The sequence below is a fragment of the Talpa europaea genome (genome assembly GCF_964194135.1).
Source record: "Talpa europaea genome assembly, chromosome: 9".
NCBI lineage: Eukaryota > Metazoa > Chordata > Mammalia > Eulipotyphla > Talpidae > Talpa > Talpa europaea.
This window is the reverse complement of record NC_140076.1, coordinates 105601457-105618836: the sequence shown is the minus strand read 5'-3', so window position 1 is coordinate 105618836 and position 17380 is coordinate 105601457. Positions and strand designations below refer to the sequence as shown.

Genomic DNA, 17380 nt, shown 5'->3' with positions numbered 1-17380 from the left:
TATTCTAAAGACATTGCAACCAACTAGTTTAGGGAGTTAGGTAGATTTGATGGCTGAAACCAGTGCCCTAGTCTGTGGCTTATGTGACTGGACTGATGGAGTATCATTGCAACCATCACAGAGGCTGGAAAGAAAAGAAGTGTTTTTGGTAGTATTGTGAATGCCCTCTACCAAGCCCTTTACCATTAGCGAGCTGCACATCAACCACACCGCTACATATAGCTAATATGCAAAGGGCAGCAGAGCATACACACAGTGCAAAAAGAGCACAGGTTCCATTCCACTGGGAAGTAGGATTGGAAATATTTTCTCGAGGGTTGTTTGAATTGGCAGTTTCTATGGTCAACACAAACCAGAGATCATCTTTAAGTAGGGAAGCTAAAACTTAAGAGTGACATCCCATAATCAGTAGTTTAGAAAGAGTTGGCCTGTAATGTATTGTTGGATCCAACTCTTCAATTTCCAAGTTGCTTTATTTAAAAACAGGCAAGCTTAAACAGCAACTAGAAAAGCAAACCATTTATTTTTTAAGCTTATAAATAGTAATGAGTGATAACACAAATTTCCAAAGAGTTAAAGGACATCTTTTTACCTTGGCATAAGCTTTTCCACCTTTTAATTCCTGTCAAAGATAAAAAACAGTATAAGGACATCATATGATTAAAGATTTAAAATTAACTATATGTCAGATAATTCTGAAGTAATCTTCACATGCTGGTTTTAAATATCATAGACAGTAAAATTCTGATGATCTTAAATCCAACTAATTGGATGCCCCTCCCCCTGGATTTTATTTAGAATCAACTTAAATCTGAAAGAGACATATGGTGAGAAGACAAGTATTTATTTGCTAAAGAGAAATTGCAAAAAAGTATCCTGGACTCACTTCAAGAAACTGAATCACCAAAGAAAGGTTAACTTACTTATTACGTTAAGCATAATACTCTGTAAAAAGTTATAATATAACATAATATTAATATGTAACATTAACAACATATTAATATGAAAATTATAATACACATATTAATATATATTTCTCCCCTTTACTGGTTGGGCTTTTGCACTCATCTGCCTTCCAGGGCAGCTCTTATGTCACCAGTGGTTTCCATTTTTGATGAAGCCATAGACTCTATCTTCATCTCTTGACAGAATTTGACAGACTTGGCAGGCCCACCTCCTTTCTTATGTCATTTTCTTCTCTAAACTTCCATGGTGCCAAACTGCCTGGCTTTATTCCTGTCCCACTGGCTGATCCCCCTCACTCTCCTTTTCTGGACTTACTCTTTCATTCAATCTCTATAGAAAGAATACCAGTTGTACCCTAGTTACCTATTCTCCCCCTTTCCAAAGTAACAGAATTTTCCATTTTTAGTTGGGGTACCCGGCTGCCCCAAATAAAGTAACAGATACATTTTCCGTCTTCCTTTTGTGCAATGGCAGTGTGACTAAGAACTGGCCACACATACAAGAAGTGATATGTAGAATTCTTGTCCTTTCTTGTAATTTAGTAGTAATTTATTTAATAGTATTTATTTAGTAATATTTAATTTTTTAGTAGTAATTTATAGTACCCTCTAGGTATTAGGATTTGGTTTAGGGTCTCTTGCTTTAAATAAAAAAATCATATGCTGATGACTCCCAAACTCTCTCTCTAGTCTGACCTTGTCTTCTGCTTTTCAGACAAGTATTTTTAAATACTTGCCATCTTGTATTTACATCTTGCCATCTCTCAGATAACTCAAACTAAAACATGACAAAATAGGCCTACCGCTTATCTGCCCCCCCCAGACTGTGTAACTATGAGTCTTTACCATTTTAATAAATAACACAATCATCTACCCATACGCTCTGGTAGAAGGTCCAAGAGTTAGCCTCAATTCTGTTCTTCCAATTCACCACATCCAGTCCATTTTGGGGAGGGGGGAATCCAAAATACATCCTAAACCATACCATCTGTATGATCTTAACTCCATGCAAAACCTAAGTATTTCTCACCTGAGTTATCCCAACCACTTCTCTACAATTCATCATCTACACAGCAGCAAAGGTGATCTTACAAGATCATGTCTCTCCTTACTAAATACTCAAATGGATTCCAATTATAATTAGAATAAAATCTAAACCCATTACCGTATCCTACAAGGCCCTCCCTAATTTAGTGCCTCAACTCTTATCATCTAGAACTTTTCCTCTCCACGTTTTCCATGTTCCAGCCCCCCAGTCTTCTGCTGTTTAAACATGTGAGGTTTGTTGCTCTTATTAAATGGGGTTCACAGTATTTTTGAATCTGTGATTTTTTTTTTTTTTTAAGATTTATTTATTTATTTATACAAGCACTGGGTACAGTCAGAAGCACAGGAGGGTGAGAGAATTCACCAGAGCCAGAGCGGAGAGCAGAACAGGCAGACTGATGAAGTACACTGCTGAGGGGAGCAGTGGGCGGCAGGAGAGGTCTGCTGTGCCATGTGGGACCCTTGCCCGGTGGCCGGGGATAGAACCGGAGCTGCAGAGGCTGCGGGCAGCTTTGCCACCCAGCGCTCAACCGCTGCGCCACGGGGGAGGCTCTGAATCTGTGGTCTTATATTTTCATCCGTTTGACATGATTCTCTCCTCCAATTATACATGTTAGATCTTTACACTGTTTCCTACTCCTTGCACTGTTTTCTGCATATTTCACCCTTTTTCCTTCCATGATTTAATGTGCATTATTTCCCTTTATCTTCGTGCTCTTTAGAATTCTCTTCACTTGTGGTAAACCTGCTACTAAGTCAATGTGTAAGATTTTTTCCTCATCTCTTTAGCTACAAAATTTACTTACTGTATTTTTCAGTTCTAGAATTCAATTTAATCTATATTTTTGTAGCGTCTAGTTCTCTGCTGAAAGTCTCCATATTGTTCACTAATTATAGTTATTGTGGAAGTTTATTCCTGAGTTTCCTCAAATTTATATTTTTCCCAGTCTATTGTCCATTTCCTTTGGGATTTCGCTCATGCAGTTGTGTCTCTTGGTATGCTTGGTGGTTCTGTGCATAACCTGAAGAAATAATTTGAGGCTTAGAATAATGTTACTTCCCATCAGAGAATATGTACGTTTGCTTCTGGCAGGTAGTAAGGCAGGGGCAGATCACCAACCAAACAGGAACTAAGCTGACTGGAAACTGAGTTTCAGTCTTTACAAGGGCTGATCTGTATCTGCTCTTCTCTCCTTCTACCACTTGCCCTCTCAGAGGTCCTGCTGGTGGGCAATGGACTCATTTTTGTTTCTTTAGTCCTATAAAATTGCTGGAATCTCAGCTCATCTTTTTAGCCTGTCAGTTATTGCTTTAGCTCAGCTACGATATCGCTGTTTGCAAATTAGCAAATGCTTTGAAAGTAAAAGCTGGGCCTCTCTGGTGGCGTAAGGGGTTAAGCACCGCACTATGAAGCAATCTGCAGCCTCTGCAGAATGAGTTCGATCCCCTGCCAGCCAGGGAGAAATCCACATGGCGCAGCAGACCTCCCCTGACTCGCCTGCTGCTCCCCTCAGCAGTGTACTTCGGTCAATCTGCCTGTTCTGTCCCCCACTCTGTCTCTGGTGAATCCTCTCACCCCCCCATCTCTGGCCTGTACCCCAACTCTTGTATGCATAAATAAATCTTTAAAAAAAAAAGAAAGTAAAAACAATGCCAAATGATAGGCTCCTTTGTTTATGCTTGCCTTGCTTATGATTCTAGGTCTCTCAATCCTTATTGCTTTGCAGCTTCTGATGCCTTTAACCAGCTATTTTTAATTTTGCTTTGCTTTTCTGGTTGTTCTCAGATGGTCCAAATTAAGTAATGCCCAACCTAACATGTGGAAAGGAAAACATAAAAATAAAACATACTTGGAATCAGAAGGACATGTGTGTGAGACTCTACTTAATACACTGTTTATAATCTATGTGATTATGGGCAAGTAATCATCTCCTTAAGCCTCAGTTTTCTTGAAAATGGAAAAAAAAATCACAACTATTTGCAGAGGTATTATTGGATAATACCTGTAAAGTCCCTAAGACAATGCTGACAGAGAGGAATTTAATGAGTGGTAGGATACAGACATATATGCCTCCCAAAGTAATATAAATAAAGTTAACACTTATGTGTGCAATAGTAGTAAGAGATGATAGACCAATGTTCTCAAATAATATTTTACTTTTTAACTTCAGATTCATCATCATATTTGTCATAGCAATTTAAATTATTACTGTGAGTGTGAAGTGAAACAACAGTTCTAACAATAAAGTGGAGCTAAATAAAGTTAGTTGGTGACTATGGGACTAATTATGGTTTCTGAAAGTAGAGAAGGAATAAGTTATTTTTGTACCTTCCTCACAGATACCCTGTAGATACAAGGATCTAGGATGCCAGTCGCAGCACTTGCACTCATTTTGCACATAAATGAGAACTTCTTTTTCCAGTGAACGCAATTTGCTTGCACCACCTCCCTGCAAGATAAAGAGGGGGGAAAAAAAAAAAAAAGAACCAGTTAATTAACTTATTGATGACATGTTAAAAAAGCACTCTTTTACTCAAGTCTACAATGCAGATGTGATATACTAAAGGCCAGTATTTGTAAACAGTGAAATAGAAAGAAAAAAAATTCCTAGCAATGTCATCTGAAAATCTTTGAAAGGTTTTAATTATGTGCAGGAAATGGTGAAAAAATGAATTGACGTATCAGTTCTATCAATATAAATTGAGGCTTCACTATCATTCATTCAACAACACACAATACACATTTATTTTAGGTGGTTTGAATATGTGCTAGGTGTTTAACATATGAAATAAGAATGACAATTTTCCTAACATGAGAGGATTTATAGATTACAGTTTGTGTAAGGGACAGAAATATAAACAAATACTTATTCTAAAGTGAACTGTCACAGTTTTATTCCTATACCAGTCTTAACAGTAACAGCAGCTACCATCTACTGACAGCTTACCATGTGCTATTTAATCTCCTAACAACCCTAGGAGGTAGCTGGCATTATCCTTGCTTTATGGAGAAGAATAAGCACTGGTGACTAAAAGTCATTTAAGTAGGAGGTAGCACAACTAATAGTCAAAACAGGCCTACTTAAAATTAATGCATGTATTTATTTATTTTAAGATTTATCTTTATTTATTTATGCATACAAGAACTGGAATGCAGGCCAGAGGTGTGTGTGTGTGCGCGGGGGGGTGGGGTGGGGTGGGGGGGCAGTTTGAGAGGCCTCACCAGAGACAGAGTGGGGAACAGAACAGGCAGACTGACTGAAATACACTGCTGAGGGGAGCAGAGGGCGAGTCAGGAGAGGTCTGCTGTGCCATGTGGGTCACCTCCCTGGCCGGGGATTGAACTCATGCCACAGTGGCTGTGGACTGCTTCTTAACCCTTTGCGCCACCAAGAAGGCTCCTGGTTGGCTTACATTGTTGTTAGTGTTTTGGAGGTACAGGGACGTCCCCTTCACATGTAGTCACTACAGCACAGCCACCAAAGCACCCGTAGTTCCCCCACCACAATCCACTGTGCTCCCTCCCTACTCCATCCTCAACCCTCTTCTCTGCCTCTGGATGCCTAAATTCTGTGATCAGCTTTCAAGGGTTGGTTTCAAAGTTTGTCTTTGACCTTTTTGTTTGGTTTCTCTATATTTCACATATAGGTGACACCATCTGGTATTTCTCTTTCTCCTTTAGGCTATTTTGGTTTGACATAAACCTTCCAGCTCCTGTCTGGACTGTGTATTTATAACGCACTACCACCCTTTCCCTTCAGAATAATGCTAATGATGATGACAATAATGACAGCATTTATTAAGTGCTTATTACATACCATTCGGTCTTTTTTTTTTTTATAGAGGTATGTTTTATTTGTTTGTTTGTTTGTTTGTTTATACATGCACTGGGTACAGTCAGAAGCGCGGGAGGGTGAGAGAATTCACCAGAGCCAGAGCGGGGAGCAGAGCAGGCAGAAGGACTGAAGCACACTGCTGAGGGAGCAGCAGGCGGCAGGAGAGGTCTGCGCGCCATGTGGGACCCTCCTCCGGTGGCCGGGGAGCAGCCGGGGATCGAACCGGTGCTGCAGAGGCTGCGGGCAGCTTCGCAATCCAGCGCTCAACCGCTGCGCCACCGGGGAGGCCCCATACCATTCGTTCTTGTAAATATTTTACATGTATTATCAGCTTCATTTTACAAATAATAAGTATAAAGGAAAATGAAGTGATCTCTCCAAGGTCATTCAGCTAGAAGGGGCAGAACTGGAATTGAAAGAATTGTGTACATTTTCCAATTCCTTACCTCTCCATTATTTTTCAACTCCCCACACCAGGCTTCTATCCCCTACTACTCCACTAACACTGCCCACCACTGAGCAACTAACTGCCAAATCCATGGGCTCTGTTTTATCCTCAGTTGACTCCCTCAGACATGCCTGAAACACTCTGGTCCCTTCTTCTGTAACCACGTCTTCTCAGTCTTCTTCCTTTGTACATTAAAATGTTATGTCCACCAACGTTCTTCATCAGTGACTTTCTTTTCATTTTACTTTTTTTTTTTTTAAAGATTTATTTATTTATACAAGCACTGGGTACAGTCAGAAGCGCGGGAGGGTGAGAGAATTCACCAGAGCCAGAGCGGGGAACAGAGCAGGCAGAAGGACCAAAGTACACTGCTGAGGGGAGCAGCGGGCGGCAGGAGAGGTCTGCACGCCATGTGGCACCCTCGCCAGTGGCTGCGGATGGAACCGGCGCTGCAGAGGCTGCAGGCAGCTTCGCAGTCCAGCGCTCAACCCCTGTGCCACCAGGGGAGACCCTCATTTTACTCTTAAGGCCTTAAAATACTATACAAATACTGAGAACACACATATCTAAAGGTCTTCTAATTTAGTCCTTCGACTCATATATTCACCCATCACTCACCACCTCCACCTGGTACTCCTAGTCTCTAGGTGAGGTTTTGAGACCTCTAACCTCCACCTATTATGAGACCCACCAGCATGGTGGTTACCCACTGACTAGTTAGCTAAACTAGTGTGTCTAGGTCACATATGACAGAGCTTGCCAGTTGCTTATCCAGTATCCAGTCTCCTTCCTTCCTTAAAAACAGAACACTGATTTTATTCACACTGGCAATCTATCCAGTTAAAAAACAGCATTTTCTCACTCTCCCATGCAACTGGGAGTGTGTTATAATATAAGTCAGTAATATATAAATGGAGGCTATAAGGTGTGACTTCTGGAAGGCACAGTGGAAAACAGACAGTTGACACAATGTCTTTTTACCCTTCTTCGTCTGCTTGAAAACTATCACCTGACCTGGACCACAAGCCCGCTCTGAGGAAAAGCATGTGGTTACACACTGACCAGGAAGATGGGTCCCAATAACCATGTGGCCCTGGATGGTCTCCCTCTAAACTTTTAAAACTTTATTATTTAAAATGCTTATTTTTGACTTTGTTATATGCAGAAGAACTAAATCCTACTAGATAGAGCCTGGGACTTATTGCCAAATTAAAGAATCTGCAGAATTCAAATGCTATTCACATAGCGGTAGGTGCTTCTAGAATCCCAGAGTCCTGTCCCCCTCATTTGAAATTATCCTATAGAGCAAGATAGTGGAATAAGAGGTCCCCAGGCTTCATTCTCCATAGGAACAAATATCTGACAGACATACAGAGACAAAAGTGGCTTTATGGGGAGTCTTGGGTTCTTAGTAGGAGGTCATAACAACCTGGTAGAATCCAGGACTGAAGAGGGTTGCCGTGAGAAGGCAGGTCTGCACCTCAGTCAGTACAGGATCCACAGTCTGTTTCCATAGTCTTGATTCAGTCTGGATCGAGTTTTCTTTAGTGGTATCATGTTTATGTAATTCTTGGTGATCTGTGCAGTCTTGCATGATATATGTGCATTTGAAAAAGCAGAGACCTTCTCTAGACTTTACAGACTGGTTTTGGCAGGTGAAGACCTTCTCTTGCCAGGTCTCTGGACTGATGGAATTGACTTGGGGATTGTGGTCAAGCAGGGCTGGAACTGGGCCATATGGCTGCTACCAGGCCCATAGTCAAGACCTACTCTAGTTCTGGTTGCTGATCTGGAAGCAGCCTGACTCCTGTACACTTGGCTCTAGCCCCATCCACTAAAAGATCTGCGAGAACTACATCCATGTATGCCCCAGGCACAGGGCCACTGGCTGTGGACCTGAACAGCCCTATGACCTGGCTCTTACCTGCTCAAACATGGTCCCAGAGGTAGTCCTCACTGCCCAGGAACCAAGAAAAGACAAGCCACTTGGCACCCCTGGCACTCAGCCTGTTGACTATCGACTTGGCTGCATACCCTGAAGTAGCCTCGTACGTTGGCTCTGGTCCCACTCTACTGTGGTCTAGTAGTGCCTGCCCGCCTGCCCGGTGGGAGCCACACCTGCCAATCTTAAACCAGACTATGGATCCGGAAGGAGGCTGTGACTGCACTTCAGTTCTATTCTACTGCAGTTTTGCCCACCTAGGGATCTACCTGGGGACTTGGTGTGAGTTATCTGTCCATGCCTCTGGCAACACATCTGCTGTCTGTGGACTTGACTTATTGTAGGTGAATCCCAGAAATGACACTCTAGATAATACACTCCCAACCACAGGAAACTCTCAATGAATATTGTTGACTGACTGTCAACATTTAAACAGTCTTGCTACCATTTCTTGCCTATGTTACTCAACAACATTCTTAAATCAGCCTTTCGTGTGTCTAGCACCACTACCTAACTCAGTTCCTCATCAGTTCTTCCCTGAAACTCAGCAACAGCTTTCTAAATGGTGCTTGCTTAAATCTACCTTCCTTGTTGCTACCCGAGGGTTCCTTCTAAAACGTAAATTTGAGGGTCTCCCCTGGTGGCACAGGCGGTTGAGCGCAGCAGCGCTGTGAAGCTCTCTGCAGCCTCTGTAGCGCGGGTTTGATCCTGGCTGGCCAGCGAGAATCCCACATGGTACAGCAGACCTCTCCTGTTCGCCCACTGCTCCCCTCAGCAGTGTGTTTCACTCAGTCTGCCTGTTCTGTTCCCCACTCTGTCTTTGGTGAATTCTCTCACCTCCCGCGCATCTGACCTGTACCCCATTTTTTTTTTTTAAATGTAAATTTGATAAAGTCCTCCACTGCTTCTCCATGTCTTGGAGGACGAGGTCCAACTACCTTAACATGTCATCTCCATGATTAGGCGCCTGCCTGTGTTTAGTCTCCTACCTTGACCATCTGTGTCTCATGCTGCTTGTTCCCCATTTACTTCACACTATTTCTCATTTGCATATCTTTGTTTACGACATAAATGCTCCTTTTTGTTCTTTCTCTTCCCTGATATATACTCTCCTCTTCAACTTCCCACATTCACCAGTTTAATTCTAACTCATTCAATTTAGTCATTATATCCTCTAGGAATTCTTCCCTAAGTCAGCTTTTAGGAGAAAGCCTGGTGTCCTGTAGGACCTGGTCTGCCTTCATTTTCTGAATACTTACTGTCCACTGTTCCCTACCTTACAGGCACTGCCACCTGAGGAGGGGCTGGCAAGATCTGGTTGAGTTAACTTCTCCCATCACCCACCCCCAGGACAAGATTCTAGGTCCTAACATCCTTTTTCCTTGCTTTGTCTTTGGCAGAGTCTCCTATAATTACACACGTATGAAATGAACCAATATTACACATGAATTTTTTTTATGTGATAAGCTTAAAAATTGTTGATGATGTACTTTTTTGGTAGGAAGTCAAACAGAAATGTTGATTTAAATAATGTTTCAGCTTTGTAAATATAAAAATAACAGTCCTCAAAGATTAAGCAAGTTCTCTAAATAAAAATAATATTTGTGTGCCCGAGGCAATTCTACAGAATGTTCTTTGGTGATAATATTTAAAGTGCACACACACGCACACATGCATACACACGCACATACACACAGCTGTCAGAAAGCTGTCCAAACTACACAAACAAACAGAAAAACGGCAAAGCTGGTTCGTGACAGTTTGTTATACTGATGGGTTGCCATGGAAACAAGCTCAGACTACTTGGCAACTGGGACAAAAGTCACATTAGTAAATGCTTTCCGTTATGTGAGTCATTAATTTCCTATGAGTTTTATAGTTGCTTAACTACTTTCAAGAAACAAAGCAACAGAATATGATTTGTGCTGGTACTGTGGAAAGACAACTATTTCTAAGATAAAATGATAATGTTGTTGATTGTGAAATCAGCAGAGGATTTGGAAGATAAATGGTGCTGTGGTAATTGTTTATGCTTCAAAAGAGAAAGGAAAATCTAAAAAGTCTTTAAAAGATAAAAGTGCTATAAAATAAAATGAAAATTATGGACCTATTTTTGGGTGACTAGTTACAATACCAGCTAACTAGATTACATATATGCTATAATTGCTTTCATATGTATATTCTAGGCACATATTTAAAATTATGCCATGTCTTGGCAATTCAAGGTAATTTTAACTATTAAAAAATAGTGATGAAAACCCATTATGAGGAATACAAGCTGTTTTGCTACACTATATTACTGTATGGAGAATCAGTCTGCGTCCAGAGCCAGTCAGCTTGGGTTCAAATCGTGCCTCTGTGACTTCCCTGCTGTCATGCTGGACACAGCCCCCAACCTCTCTGTTTTTTCCCTATTCCTTCTCCATGCAACAGGAGAAGTATAGGTACTGGTAACAGTACCTATACTTCATGGGAATTTTGGGAAACCAAGTGAATATCACACCTGGTGTCTGGAATAGTACCTGGCTTATAGTGACTCTCAATAATAAATGTAAAAAGTTGTTGTCATCAAGGATATAAGTAGTTCTAAGTCCATTTATATTTGCCATCCAGAGAGACATAATCATTAAATTTAGAAGTAGAAAAATTTCTTCAACATCAACAAAAATTTCCATTTTATAGAAGATACAGATTTCTAAGGAAATAAATCTTTGGGAAACCGAGGCCTAAATATTTTAAGACTCCAATGACAAAATAGATCTATAAAGTTGTGACTTTTAATTTCAATGCTAATAACAAGTGAACCCCTCACACTCCAGAGGTGTTTTTGGCTTGAGAAGTCGGGTGGACAGTACTCCCCCTCACTTGAAAAAATTAATGCAAGATTTTCATTTACTCTGCTGATGGTATTACACAGTGAGTGAAATGATAGTCCAGTTTTGGACATTTTGAAGTTGAGGAGCCTCAGGATTCCTCACTTGGTACTATTCAGTAGGCAAATAGATATAAACATGTAGCACTCAAAGGAGTGGTCAGAGAGGCAAATGTATCTCAGCATGTAAATGTTCCTCATTACATGCAAATGATGTAATATAAGTACAAAGCACTGTGGAAACCACAAAGTGTTAGGAATCAAGAGTTCAACCAAAAGCTTTTTCTATGATACATTTCTCCAGTCCCTGGGTAAAACTGTTCTCTTGTTCCTGTAACTCCTGGGCACATTTTATATGCACATTTGACATCACCTTACAAATGAAAGATACAGAGAACAGGAAAAATAGGATTTTTGTGAAGTTTTTCAGGGTGTTATGAAAGTATTCCTATTTGGTATTTTTACAAGTATAATTATCGATAGGGAATGTTATCGCACCTGAGGAAATTTTCACATACAGGGTTATTAAGTAGTGGATTCCAAAGCTCAGGTCATCAAGATCTACTTGGGGACACAGATAAGGAAGAGAAAGAAGCAGAATGGTTACATTCTTGAGACTGAGAGTAGGATGAGTCAGTGACACAGTTGGAATGTGACAAAATAGCACAGAGTATTACAAACTGTACCGTGAGGGCTCTATCTACTCTGATTGCCTTGGTTATCCTTTAAAATAATAATAATAATGATACAATTATGAGGAAAAACTCGTGCAAGTGAAATAAATTAAAATCAAAGGCACGGTAACAGTCTTAGTTGGCTCTACTTTGAAGGGAGTCCTGGGGAAGAGACTGAACGAGATCTGGGTGGTGGTGAAAGGGCCAGGTGACAAGAGAGCTATACATGGAAGGATGTTATTGAGCATACGTGCTCTGATGTTCTGGACAGTGTGATCTGCCAATGTGGACTTCAGGTTTATGCATCACACTGTATTACTTATTTGCTATTGGCTGGCATTAATTTAAAGTTTCTCAAATTAGAAATGGCCAAGTGCTGACATTACAGTTATCACTGAGTTCCTGGTTGCTTCAAAAACGCTGATACTTAATGAGTATAATGCAAGTTTACAGCTTTCAATTGTATCTAATTATAAATGCTTATTATCTGTATTACTAAAGTAATGATTGAGTTGTTCTATTAACAGAAATTGTAAAGGTAATTTATGGTTGCTTATATAAGGTTCTTTCCTAATCTGGCTTACAAACAAAATTCTGGAACTAATTACCTTCTTTTGCAAGGACTATGAACAATCTTTTCTAACTACGTTCCTGGTGCTGTTATTTCTAAAACTGTCTCTGCCTTGTACACAGAGGAAACAGTGAGGCCCACAGGGCTGTCCAATGTAGATTATTCATTTGAGCTTTCTGGAAGTCATTCCCTAATAACAAGGAATGACCAAAATTGGGGAAATCTTCACGTCTGCGAGGTATGCAAAGATATTTCTAAATATAAAAGATATTAAAAAGGATATTTTTAAAAATAATGTATGGAATCCTGAACTTGCCTCAATAAGGTAATTATAGAAAATAAAGTCTTAATAACTTCAGACATTAGCACCAGAGAATTCCCAGAAGTTGCTACTGAAATGTGCTTGCCTCTGTGAACAAGGAAATACATAAAATTTTAACAAGAAAGAAAATGAGTTTATTCTAATGGTATGCTAGTGATGACTCTCTAAAATGAAATGAAACAAACACACAAATTCCAAACTCAATATTATATCTATTCCTCATTTCATTAAGATAAATCTTGGATATAAGCTGGTTTCTAAGCCACAATACTTGGAAATAGCATTTCATTAGGAAAAGTCTGAGAATTTCTTCTGAAACCAGAACAGGTTTCGGGAGAGAAAATTTTTTTAAAGATAACAGAAAAACAAACTTTCAATCATGGGGTTTGTTTTTAATATCTGTGTCCCTATTTTCTCTCACATTATTTCTCTATCCCAACCTATAATAATCAAGTCTCTATCTTAAAAATACATAAAATTGTTACTTGTTCCTGTTTTCTGCCCTTGCCTAATTCTACTTTTCTTTTTCTTCATCAGCAAACTTCCCAAAAGAGAAATTACATTAATTGCTTCTGTTGCTTGATTACCTGCTCACCCCGCCCCCAGCCCCCTGAATCTTGGGTTTTTGCTCCCCGACTCCAATGAAACTTTTCTCTCAAGTTCACTATTGGACAGCCACATGCAAAACACTTAAATTGGACTACTATCTTACACCTTATACAAAAATAAACTTGAAATGTATTAAATTTGAACATAAAATCTGAAACCATAAAACTCTTAGAAGAAAATATAGGTAATAAAGGTCGTTGGTGTCAATGTGGGAGAGGATTTTTTTTTTTTTTAGAATTGAAACCAAAAGCAAAGGCAATTATAAAACAAAAATAAAAATGAGACTACATAATATTAAAAAGCTAAGTAAATGGAACTAGCTACAAAATGAAAATGCATCCTACCAAATGGGAGAAAATATTTTTTTAGAGAAAATAGAGCCTAAGAAGAAAGTCTACTAAAAAAAAAAAAAAAAAAAAAAAGAGGGTGTTAGGCAGAATTTCCCTCAGAGAATTCATGGCAAGGAACAGGAAAGTGAGAAGTAAAAGTGGAGAATAAAGTTCATGGATTTAAGAGAGTGGCTTCAAGCAAAGGTAATTATCACAGAATTTTAAACAGAGCACAAAGGCGCAAATGAGGAAATATTGGCTAGATATGGCAATGAGGGAAGGCTGATGATGTCAGCAAGTACAGTTTCTGTTGAAACTACTGGGTGGAAGTCAAAAAATATGCTGTTGAGGGGAGAGGAAGAATGCTAAAGAGAGAGCAAATATAGATTATTTTTTCATAAAGTTTGGATCAGAATTGCATAGAAAGCAATGAAGTGGGAAGTGAGATGGGATAAAAGATACAGATCGGCACTGAACAGGAGAATATTTTGTTCTCTGAAATGAGAATGGAAAGATTGGTGGGGACGAAGATTATGTTTGTGTGCCAGTGTGAGTGAGAAACACACACACACACATACACACATACACACACAGGAAGCAAGGTCTCCTAGGCAGAAAAAGACCTAACATGACCTCGTTTCGTACTCCCATAAGTAGTGAAGAAACCTAAGTCACAGAACACAAAATTATTTTATATGCATATTGAAAATCTTAAGATCATTCAGTTTTTTAAAGATTTATTTATTTATTTATTCGTTCATTTATTTATACATTCATACATACAAGCACTGGGTACAGTCAGAAGCGCGGGAGGGTGAGAGAACCCACCAGAGCCAGAGTGGGGAGCAGAGCAGGCAGAAGGACCGAAGTACACTGCTGAGGGGAGCAGCGGGCGGCAGGAGAGGTCTGCGCGCCATGTGGGACCCTCCTCTGGTGGCTGGGGAGCAGCCAGGGATCGAACTGGCGCTGCAGAGACTGCAGGCAGCTTCGCAACCCAGCGCTCAACCGCTGCGCCACCGGGGAGGCCCAAGATCATTCAGTTTTATGTACACCACTTACCCTGTAATGCATATGAAAAGACTAAAATGCAAGTCCTGGTCATCTGTTTTCCTTAAATCCCTAATCTGCTTTGTCCTATTGTTTCAGTCTTCACTCTGATTCATTCTCCTGTTGCTAAACTCTTTCCCAACCCATTCTACCATATCACCTGAAACCCTGGTTCCAGGGGTTAAACAAATGTACATTCTCAACTTCTTCACTTACTGTCCTACCCATTGTCTAACCAACACCTGGCATGAGGACACTATTGTTGAGGCCCTGTAGGGTACATAGTGCTTTCTTCCACTCCCATCTTCTTCAAGAGATAGTGTTAGCATTTTATTAATGCCTCAACACCACTTGTAAGCTGTAACTTCTATTTTCAAGTTTGAGGTTTAAAAGCCAGAGGCACACACTATCTGGCTATGTCATCCCTTGCTAGTTAATGTCACAAATGACTTTTGATTTTTTTCTTCACTGTAACACCTGCAATCATACTGGCTATTTTAACCCCATGCAAATAATGTAACAGCCTAGACCCAAAATTCTTTGTCCTCTACCTATCTGCACACCACTATGGTAACACACACATCCTGTATTTTGCTAACTCTCCAGACTGCTAACCTGAAGGAATCTCAAATTTTAATGTCCAACTTTCTGAGCACATAACAAACCAATCAAATTTGCTACTAACTCCATCAAGACTCATTCCTTCCATATGCACCTTCCTTTACAGTCATGGAGGCCTCCATCTTCTAACCAGTCTATAGTTTATGATTTATCTTCCTGGCCTAATTTCTCTCCTTATGAAGTATGGACCACATGACTGATTCTTTAAATAGTTTTCTTTTCAGCACTCTTTCTTCCTTTGCTGCCTTAGCCTGTCCATTTATCTACAAACTTCTCAACTTGAATCAATCCTACCATCCATTTCCTCCTATCTCAAACCTATAAAGCTGTTAGAGAAAATGCATAAACATGCAACTTGCTATCACTAAAATTCATGTTTTAAATTGTAGTTGGCTCTTTATAGGTTACCACTAGTCAGCATTCTCTCCTATTACTTGTAGAAACTTTTCTGATTTTGTCATTATCCACGTCTCTTATTCCACCTTTCTTGGTTGCTAATGAGAAACTACAGCTGTCAGATGAGATTTCTCTTAAATTTCAGCCCTAAGCCAACCTATTAACTTTGCATGAGTCTCCTTTTGATTTTTTAGACCGTACAGTCTCAAAGTCCAGACTCTTTGGAATGACCACTCTCTCCTCCTTGTGTAGCAGGGGCAATACACTTCTACATGCACACACATCTCAAGCTGCCAGTGTGTACACTGTTCTTTTAATCATTCTATGTCCTTCTCCAGTTAGACTTTTTCCAAAACCTTGCTAAGAAATTCTCTGTGATACTTCCTCTGACCCTCTCCTTAGACCCATCACCATAGGCCTCCCCCATGACCCTGATCCGCATAAAACACCAGTTAAACATTTCCTCTTCCTTTTCTCATATTTATTTTTACTACTATGAACTTCACATTGCATAGGAATTTTTCATAAAAGTAATTAAAAGAAAAAATTGGATGAGATGACTGGCAGATTCAAGTACTATAGGAAATGAGTGGGAAGGGAAATCAAAGTGGTACACTGAAAAAACATTTCATTCATTCAATAAATAACCAACATATATTAAGTACAGTGTGTGTAATCAGTGTTAGAGGGAAGTAGTGGGTGGATTGTAGGCTGGGGCAGGTTATGAGCATAAAGCTGAGGAGACATTTGACCTAGATCTTGAAGAAAAGGTTGGAATTTGAATCCACTAAAAGAAGGAAATGTGGGAAGAGGAGAGGGGGTCAAAAAGACAAAAATGCACACACATTTTGCTAATTTAAGTTTATTAGTCTTGGCTAAAATGGAAGGTTGAGGAAGAACAGTATTAGGAAATAAAACAAATCTTGATTACAAAATCTTGGGCTAGAAAGGGTCTTAAGAATCATCTAGGTCACCTGTCCTTCTAGAGACAGATAACACTCTTGATAAACAGACAAGGTACTGAGTCAACCTATTCACTATTGTGTTCTTCTAAATGTTAGAGGTTATTGTTCTTAATGTTATATGAATAGAAACATGCCTTCTTTAACATATCCCACCGGTGCATTCAACCTAAGTCTATTCCCTCTTTATGGGGTAGTCTTTCAGGTGTTTTTTTTTTGAAGATTTATTTATTTATACAAGAGCTGGGGTACAGGCCAGAAGCGCAGGAGGGTGAGAGGATTCACCAGAGACAGAGTAGGGAACAGAACAGGCAGACTGAAGAAATACACTGCTGAGGGGAGCAGCAGGCGAGACGGAAGAGGTCTGCTACGCCATGTGGGACCCTCCCCGGCCAGCCGGGATTGAACCTGCGCTGCAGAGGCTGCGGACAGCTTCACAGTGCGGCACTCAACCACCTGTGCCACCAGGAAGGCCCTCTTTCTGGTGTTTTTTAATTGATGTGTGACATTGAACAAATGATGTTCCTTTTCTGAGAATCAAAATTCTTCTTTCTAATAAAGAGGTATGGCAGAGGCTAGTTTGTCCCCTGACATCTGTCCTTTCCTTCTCTTTATCATTAGAGAAACTTTGTGGGGCATACGGACACCCAAGAAAGACGTTATTTCTTAACCTTCCTTGGGGCTGGGTATGGCTGTATGCTTAAGTTCTGGTTAGTCTATGAGCAAGAGACAACCCTTC

General features: G+C 40.1%; 1 protein-coding gene across 1 annotated transcript in view; it reads right to left on the bottom strand.

The window, feature by feature from the left end:
- The window catches only part of EEIG2 (EEIG family member 2), a gene marked incomplete at both ends in the record, with an annotated part of 48387 nt that overhangs the window by 24794 nt on the left and 6213 nt on the right, over positions 1-17380 (bottom strand). The window contains 2 exons of the mRNA XM_084243362.1: positions 593-622; positions 4342-4462. Of these exons, the coding sequence (XP_084099488.1) occupies positions 593-622; positions 4342-4462 (151 nt within the window). The remainder of the gene's footprint in view (positions 1-592; positions 623-4341; positions 4463-17380) is intronic.